Genomic DNA, 8,994 nt, shown 5'->3' with positions numbered 1-8,994 from the left:
CTTCATAACTGTAATGTTGCTACTGTTATGAATCATAATGTAAATATCTGATATGCAGGACGGTCTTAGGCGACCCCTGTGAAAGGGTCGTTTGACTGCCAAAGGGGTCGCGACCCACAGTTTGAGAACCGCTGCATTAAGCGAAGATTGCAGTGTTGTCTCCAGTGAGGAGACCTGGCTAACCACAGCAGAAGTGGAAGGAAAGTAAACAGATGAAGGAAAAGCAGGTTTGGGAGACCAAGAAAGGAGACTCAACCTGGGTGTCTCCCGGGTGGGCTTGAGGGGGATGAGCGTGGTACACAGTGGCTGAGTGTTGGATGAGTGAAGATCTAGCTTCCCCTTTTTAGTAGAGAAATCAATGTCTATAATTCTGAGTAATGCATATCACTTTTATATACATTTGCTTTCCCAAACTCTTTTTATTTTGTAGAAGTTGTGCTTTCTCTCTTGCTCTACGACTGCAGCCTTGCCAATGGACCTTGTTGGTTTTGGTTATGCAGCCTTTGTGACATTTGGAAGTATTGTGGGATATAAGCGGAGAGGTAAGCCCTTTTCATCAACATGCCTTGGTGGGGGCTGCTGATTGTTCGAGGAGCAGCGGGGGGCCTGGAAGTAGGACAAGAAGCTGAAGATGTCCTGCAGGTGGCTGGGGACCAGCAGTGGAAGGGATTCCTGGATGGAAGGGGGTTATAGGGGACTGGGCATATAGAGCATTCAACCTGGGGGTTCGGGGTCCCCCTTCATTACAAAATGTTCATTTTACCTGTCATTATCAGTCACATAACTAATTGATTTAACCTCCTCAGGGCTGCTCACTTATTAGCAATTGAGGAAGTTTTTTGTTTACATAGTCATAGTGTCAGAAACTGAATTATCTTGATATCATGTGTTGCAAAGGAAAATTCGTTGACTACTTAAATATCATATCTCAAGTTATCTCTCCATCTCTGTCCAAAAGAAGAAAAAAAAACCCCAGCTGATAAAGGGTTTTCATGGAGATCAATGAAAGGTCAAGTTTATATTTTACTTTGTCTTAAGGTAGAAGCATTTAAGTCATGGTGTCTCATATTTTCCTTATGTTTTTGTGAAATTGTTTTTAATGAAGCATATTTTAAAGAGTGCTGTATTTCTGGCATTGGTGGACTTGAGTTTGGGTGAAAAAGCCAGGTCTACGCAGTTATCAGGTTACTTCCTTCCTTAGAGATTGATGAGAAGTCCAAGGCCAGAGCACAGTTCCCGCCGGGGGACTGAGGGCCTGGCAGATGCGAACAGGTTCTCTGCTGGGATGCCTGAGAGCCTGAAATTCAGGAGGTTTTTGTTCTTATTTTCTCTCCCAATATGTACAGCACTGGATATGCATTTGATGGGAGAATAATGATGGCACCAAATTAAGACCTGCGAACAACTACATAAAAGTTGATGTTTCATAATCTACTTTAAAAGAGCGCTCAGTGTAAAATCCTAATAGGATTGTTATTGTAAAAATGTTTTCATTGTCACAGACATGTTTAAATAACCTCTACTACAGAATAGGAAAGATCATCTGGACATTTTTGCCTGACTCTGAGAGGGGTGGGAAGAAGGAAGTGTGTGTGTGTGTGTGTGTGTGTGTGTGTGCGCGCGCGCGCCGGAGTCGGGGAGGAGAGAAAGGGAGGGGATTACTTTACTATTCTAGTCCAAATCTCATCAGGAACATATGCAATCACATTAGCTGTAAGGCCTCTGATTTCAGGGGGTTCTTTGGCCTCCTGCAAGAGCCCCCACTAAGTGATCCTGGAAGCCCCTGAGGGTATTATATGTTCACAAGAAAGCCCACTCTTGTAGCATAATGTGTGTTAAGAGAATAACCACAGAATCATGCATTCCTGAGTTCTGCTCTTGACACTGCCACTTACTAGCTTTCATACTCTTAAACGTTGTTTTAACTTCTGGGCTTCAATTCTTCATTTGTAAGTGAATCTGTTAGGATTAAATAAAATATTCTCCCTAACCATATTCTTATCTGACTTCTGCTTGACTCAATGACAGGGAGCCCCAGGCATGCATTTCATCCGTATTTAGCTAATGCTGCCTGGTACTGTTTGGGGCACTAGGAAGACAGCAGTGAGCAAAAAAGACATGGCGCTCACAAGTGAGTGGGGAAGATTGACATTAAATATCCGATGACAATCAATGGGAGACTCTAAAGGGGGCCCTCATTCAAAAGGATGGGTCAGAGAAGGCATCTCTGAGGAACTAATGCTTCAGATTACATCCGAAGGTTAGCTGTAGTTGGTCAGGTGAACAGTGCAGGGAAGGGCAGTCCAGGCAAGGAAGAGCACGTGTGAAAGCCATGAGGAATAGAGTTTGGCATATTCAACAAACTGAAAAAAGGCCAAAGCTCCAATAATAGAGAAAACTTGGGGTTTTCCTAAGTGTAGTGGGAAGCCAGAGGGTCTTTAATTAGAGGAGTGATCTGTCCAGTGTATGTTTTTAAAAGGCCATGTTACTGTGTTTAGAGGATAGCTTTGGGGGTGAGGGGGTGTTGGGGGTGCAATGAAAAATTTAATACTGTATGTAACTGTAACATTCTAAGCCTTTATGTATGTGACATAGATGATATTATTAACCCTGTTTTGCAATTGACAAAACTCAGAGAGGCCAAGTGACTTAGCCAAAGTCCTTCAGGCAATAAGTAAAAAAATTTGGATTAGAACCTAGGGCATTTGGCTTCTCATTCAGGATGCTGTTGCAACTGAGGGGTGTGTGTGTGTGTGTGTGTGTGTGTGTGTGTGTGTGTGTGTGAGAGAGAGAGAGAGAGAGAGAGAGAGAGAGATTCTTAACCTGAATTGCAATCTGAATTCCTATGGATATTTAAAAAGTAGAGCTACCGTGACCCTACTCCTAGGGATTCCAAGTCAGCAGATTCTCAATAGAGTGAATTCCATGTAGCAGGGCAGTGTGTGTCTTGTTTAGTGTCACCGGCGCGGAGCCCAGTGCACAGAAAGTGCTCAGTGTTGGTGCAGTGGGAGAACGGGTTGCGGGCTGGCAGGCTGCGTCAGTGTCCTGGTTCTTCGAGTTTCTCATTGTAGTCACCATTCATCCCTGAGCCCTGGCATCTTGAGGCTGGAAGGTTTCTTAATTATTCAGGATAGAGCCAGCACTTGGTTTGCATAGCACTTCTCTCTCTACCCCTATAAGCTAAAAATACCTCTGCATCTTATTTGTATCATCACAACCTCACAGTAAAGAGATTGAGACAAGGAGAATAGGGATAAAAAAGAGAGGGCCATAAGTCAACCGTTTGCCCCAGTCATGCAGTCAATGTCAAAACCACTACTACAAGGCAGACTTTCTTATTCCCTCAAACGAGTTGGGATTCGGCATGAAACAGTCATTTCTTACAGACTATCCACGAATAGGCCTGTATTCAGTGTGGCTATGTGCAGTCGTGATGCCCAAGTAGAAATACACTGAAAGGTGAATGTATCATACTTGACATAATTCACTTTCTGATTCTCTTTCTGTGCCCATACATCCCCGCTTCCCTACCCCCCCAACCCCCCCTACTCAGGTAGTATTCCGTCTTTGATTGCTGGTCTCTTTGTTGGACTTTTGGCTGCCTATGGAGCTTACCGTGTCTCCAATGACAAGCGAGATGTGAAAGTGTCTCTGTGTAAGTAAGACATTTGCCAGGTATGGAGCATCGAACCTGGGGGGTAGCTGATATGATGCTTCTAAATGTAATATTATTGCTTAGTGTGTTGGAATGGTACAAAACAAAAGATTCGGCCTTCTTCTAAATACTAAAATAGTATTATTTTATTAATCAGGTCTTACTTTAAAAAATATATAATTATTTTCCTTACATTCGGTTACCTAAACATTTGTTGGGTGTCTCCAGTAGGTGGCAGTATTCTGCCCAGAGTTCCTGAGGACAGTTGAATAAGCTAGCAGTCCTAGTCCTCAAGGAGTATTTTGCAAATAGAAATTTAAGTTAGAAAAAGACTTCCTTTTAAAGGTGTTTCAAGAATGGATTTTAACATGCTTGTTTACTCAAACCTTTTTAATGAGCTAGTTAAGTGTTTTAATAGAGCTTTTCATCTTTTGAAGAAAATAGCAACTCAATACCTATGCATAATAGTTGTTATATTAGGAAGCTTAAATGATATCCCTTTTTTTTCCACAAGCAGGCATTGGTGAGGTGTTTGCAACTCTGATTCATGTATTGGTTTGTTTTTTAGTTGCAGCTTTCTTTCTGGCCACCATAATGGGTGTGCGGTTTAAGAGATCCAAGAAAATAATCCCAGCTGGGCTGGTGGCAGGCTTAAGGTAAGAAAAACTATTTTAATGTACATTTTCCTCTGCACCTCATTTTGAAATGCTGAATTTTGGGCAAAAGTCATTGTTAACTTGAAACATCAAAGTAATTTTTTTTTTTACAATAAGCATGACTGTGAACCCTTAAAATATGCCTGCAGTCAGTCTTTGGGATGAATGTGCACAGGAACATTTATATTGAATATACTTAGTGTTGCTGTAGTATTTGATCACATGTACACTTTACCATTTTCAGAATAAAGAACTCAAGTCTCATTTTTTCTCAAGATTTACCCATGTGAGGCAGTATTTTGAGTTTTTAAGGGAGAAAACAATATTTTTTCCCAATAGATCAGTAGGGAGCTTCAAATTTCTCTTCATTTGATCCCGGTAATTCTATCCATGAGATTAAGCATGTTACCAAGTAAAAATTTATAGTTATATGTTTTTTTGAAAGAGGGGCATAGCACTACTGTTTCTATCCAGCTCAATGTAACTTTTTAAAAATGTGTTTTTATTGATTTCAGAGAGAGGAAGGGAGAGGGAGAGAGATAGAAATATCAATGATGAGAGAAAATCATCAATCAGTTGCCTCCTACATGCCGTCTACTGGGGAACAAGCCTGAAACCCGGGCATGTGCCCTGACTGGGAATCGAACTGTGACATCCTGGTTCATAAGTCAACACTCAATCTCTGAACTCTACTGGCTGGGCATATGAGTTACATTTTTAATTCTTCCTGAAACCTGCCTTAATATATTGAAAGCCATAAAACATGTTCATTTCCTTTGATACACATTTTTGCCTTTTGAAATTTTTTTCTGAAGAAATAATGAGATGTATATAATGTCTGGTGTTTCTTGCGACTTTATTCCTAATGCAACATGATAAACTGAAAAATTAGAAACAACTTAAAAATTCACCAGTAAGGAAATGTTTCAGTAAATGTTCGTCCCCTGAATGGAATACTGAGCAGGCTTTACATGTCATGTTTTAAAAAACTATTTAGTGGCATTGGAAAATCTTACTAACATAAGGAGAGATCATTTAAATGGATTAAAAAAAAAACAACCCAAATATACTGTGATCTCAATTTTTAAAAGTTTGTACATGAAAAACCAAGATCAGAAGGGAAATCCCTCAAACTGTTAAAGTTTGTCTCTGGGTGGCAGCATAATGAGTAATTTTCTCCTGCTCTGTAGAATTTTCTAGTGTGGCTGTGTTTATGATTTGGGGAGGAAAAGTGTCATTACAAAGACTGCTTTCCAGTTTGAGGCCTGTCTAAAAATGATACTTGGTGGTGGAAAGAATCAGAAGTAGGGTTTATGGGTCAAGAAGACAGGACCCCAAAGATATGAAATGCCTGCTGCTACCACCCTTTTAAATTGCTGTCTTTTGAAAACCACCAGAATGTGTCTTAGGTTGATGTCCCTATTTTAGGGAAATGACTGTCAGTAGTTTCAGTTATGATGGTAAAAAGAAAACTTGTGTATTAAAAGAAAAAAGACAAGACCCCAATCAATGAAAAGTAGCTGAGAGGGCAATTACTCCTCAGAATTGTTCCTTGATTATTTTTTTCAACTTGCTTAACTTTACAAGCTTTTGTAAGGTGTGTGTTTCTTTAGAAACCTTTCTCTCATAAAGCTTTATCCCAGATCTTTACAACAGCGAGTTCTGATTTTTCTCATTCATTAAGTGAACATGTTTAAGTGGCTAACTCAGGCACGTCTGGGAAGTTCGAATGCAGGGATAATGAGGTCACCCCTGCTCCAACGGTAGGAGCCTGGGAGAAGCCTGGGAGCCAGGGTTGAGTTACACCACAGTTAGGGGAGCATGCGGCCCTTTCTGTCTCAGCCGTGTAAGAGCCACCCTTCCTTTGCCTTCTCATCCAGCCTCATGATGATTCTAAGACTTGTCTTACTGCTGCTCTGAGAATCCGGAGGAACTGAAAGCTGAATTGACGTCATTCTACACTAACGGGCAGAACATACTCTTGGAACTCAGAAGATAAATTTCAGCATGGAATGTTAAGTGTCTTATTTAATACTAGAAACAAAAGAAATACTGTCACCTCTTATATGAACACTAGTCTGAGATGTTGTTTGTTTTGTTTCTGAACAAAACTTTGTTTTCTAATTGTCAGGTACTGTTTTCATTAAAGGTATTTAATAGATTGGCCAGAGTGACTCAGTTGTTTGAGCATCTTCCCATGCACCAAAAGGTTGTGGATCCAAGTCCTAGTCAGGGTACATACCTGGGTTTCGGGTTTGATCCCTGGTCAGGGAGTGTATGGAAGGCAACTGATCAATGTTTCTCTCTCACATCTATGTTTCGCTCCCTCTCTCCCTCTCTCACTTTCTCTCTCTTAGCATATCCTCGGGTGAAGATTAAAAAAAAACACCATATTTAATAAATTGTAATATACTTTTTCATTTGCTATGGCTAGTTTTATGTATGTGGTATTTCTTGACAATTCTAAATACTCATCTGAAGTGAATTTAATGAAAGTGCAGGGTATCAGATGACGGAATGCCCTAAGTCAGTGGTCGGCAACAGAGCCAAATATCAACAGTACAACGATTGAAATTTCTTTTGAGAGCCAAATTTTTTAAACTTAAACTATATAGGTAGGTACATTCAACTTTAAATTCACGGTTTTCGTCTTCTGTTTTTCTTTGCTTCTTCTTTGTAGCCATCTCAAACAGGGCACCTAAAAAAAATGTTTCATTTTATAATAATAAAGCCACCAACACAAAAGAATTACAATTCTTAAATTGATGACAAAAATACCTGTAGGATTTGCAGCTGGTTGGAAAAATACAGGTAACTTTATGCTTCGAGTAGATACTTTTGTCACCCGTGCGCGATTTGTGGACGCGACTAGCACTAACCACTGCACATGAGACTGCTGACTGACTGGCTCACTCAACTCGTGCATGAATGTCGCCCGCGCCTCCCCCTGCGCTGCGTATCCCACGGCCCGCCTGCCGCGTCTCCCTTTGCCCTACTAACCGACACCCCCCACTTCTTCAAAATAGACTTGCCCAGGCCGAAAACCAACTTCAATTGCACTGTACATGCGCGCCCAAACATGGTATTTTGTGGAAGAGCCACACTCAAGGGGCCAAAGAGCCGCATGTGGCTCGCGAGCCGCGGTTTGCCGACCACTGCCCTAAGTGGACCTCAGAGAATGCTGATATATCTATGTCATTTGTATTATATTAGAAATTATATGTTTTGCATTTTAATTGTGTTGCTGCCAACATTATTTTTTTCCTTAAAAGAATACATCATCAGCACACTCTGTGCTAAAAGAATGTATTTAGTATTCAAATAAAAGATCTGTTTTAAACCTTTTTTTTAATTTTAGTGTCTTATCTATATACTTAATTGCCTTTGACATTTAACTATTCAGTTATTAATGAAAGAAGTTGGGAAGGAGAGTTATTAAACCAGAATTTCTCCTTAGGAATAGTCTCTCTCTCTCTCTCTCTCTCTGTCTCAACATTAATAATTCTGAAACAAAAATGATTTTGTCTCAATTCACCACTTCATTTTTAGACTTAGTTTTGGCTTTTACTGTCCAAGGCACTTAACTTTCAGGCCCCAGACTGAACATGAGTTCCAGCCCAATTCTCCCGCTGGTAGTTATACGCTCTCTGGAAGGTCATTTTCTTCTCTTTGAAACTCAGTTTCTCATCCTTAAGGAGGAATGGGGACTAAATGACCGACAAGACCCATTAGAGCTCTAAACATCTGCAATGTTCTCATTGGCTCTGTGCAATTGTGTCAGATTCCAAACCCTTTTTTGTTATTTTATGTTTTTAATTGAGGTAACATGTGTTAATGACATTATATAAGTTTCAGGTGTACAACATTATAATTCGATATTTGTGTATGCTGCAGTGCGCTCACCACCATAAGTCTGGTTTCCATCCATCACCATACAGTTGACTCCCTTTACCCATTTCACCTCCTCCCACCCCGTTTCCCTCTGGTAACCACCAATCCATTGTCTGTATCTATGCATATGTTTTTGTTTTGTTTGTCATTTGTTTCTTTTTGGTTTTATATTGCACATATGAGTGAAATCATAGAGTTCTTTTCCTTTTCCATCTGCCTTACTTCACTTAGCATAATACACTGCAACCTTTTCTTTAAAGGAAGTGGTGGGTAGAGCTCCCACTGAGAACAGCAGAGTTGAACGATTCCATTCAGTTACCTTTGCCAACTGACTTTCAAGGAGGTTGTTAAACTTACAGTGATAAGTAATTCAATTAAGGGGAGAAAGAAAAAACAACAGCACCTTAACCAGTTAGGAATCCCAGACAAAATCATTTAATATACTTTAAAAATATCCTACCTAAAAATAAAAAAGAAAGAAAAAGAAAAAATCCTACTAATCCTAATTTTATCAAAGAGGTTGTGGCCACAAGCAAGTCTGGGGTGCCCCCCTCACTTGCTGATGGTCAGGGTAATTGAGAAGAACCTTCATATTCAAATTGCCAACAGCTTATCAGCTTATACTCAAACCATGATTATGACACTGAAGTAGAAACGAAATGTGAACTTGGTAATAGACACCAGGTCAGAGTGAAATCACGTAATAGTGTGGGGCCTGGAGGAAAGAAGTTCTTAAATTTTTGCCCAGTGAATGTCTTTGAGGTGTTCCCTGCTGAATAGAGCCCTTTCTGG

At 40.2% G+C, this 8,994-nt stretch overlaps 1 protein-coding gene across 2 annotated transcripts in view; it reads left to right on the top strand.

The window, feature by feature from the left end:
- Window positions 1-6,479, top strand: part of TMEM14A (transmembrane protein 14A) — an 11,324-nt gene extending 4,845 nt beyond the window's left edge. Inside the window, exons 3-6 of one of the 2 annotated variants that reach the window (XM_006764310.2) lie at window positions 431-542; window positions 3,554-3,655; window positions 4,224-4,311; window positions 6,192-6,479. In XM_006764310.2, coding sequence (XP_006764373.1) covers window positions 473-542; window positions 3,554-3,655; window positions 4,224-4,311; window positions 6,192-6,231 — 300 coding nt within the window. In that variant the 5' untranslated portion in view covers window positions 431-472 and the 3' untranslated portion in view covers window positions 6,232-6,479. Of the gene's footprint in view, window positions 1-430; window positions 543-3,553; window positions 3,656-4,223; window positions 4,312-6,191 lie in introns of those variants that run through there. The other variant, XM_015564332.1, reaches the window with a different exon arrangement.
- The last annotated feature ends 2,515 nt before the right edge of the window (window positions 6,480-8,994 follow it).

This window comes from Myotis davidii, unplaced genomic scaffold (genome assembly GCF_000327345.1).
Source record: "Myotis davidii unplaced genomic scaffold, ASM32734v1 scaffold3621, whole genome shotgun sequence".
NCBI lineage: Eukaryota > Metazoa > Chordata > Mammalia > Chiroptera > Vespertilionidae > Myotis > Myotis davidii.
The sequence above is the reverse complement of the archived record's forward strand: the minus strand, read 5'-3'. Positions and strand labels throughout refer to the sequence as shown.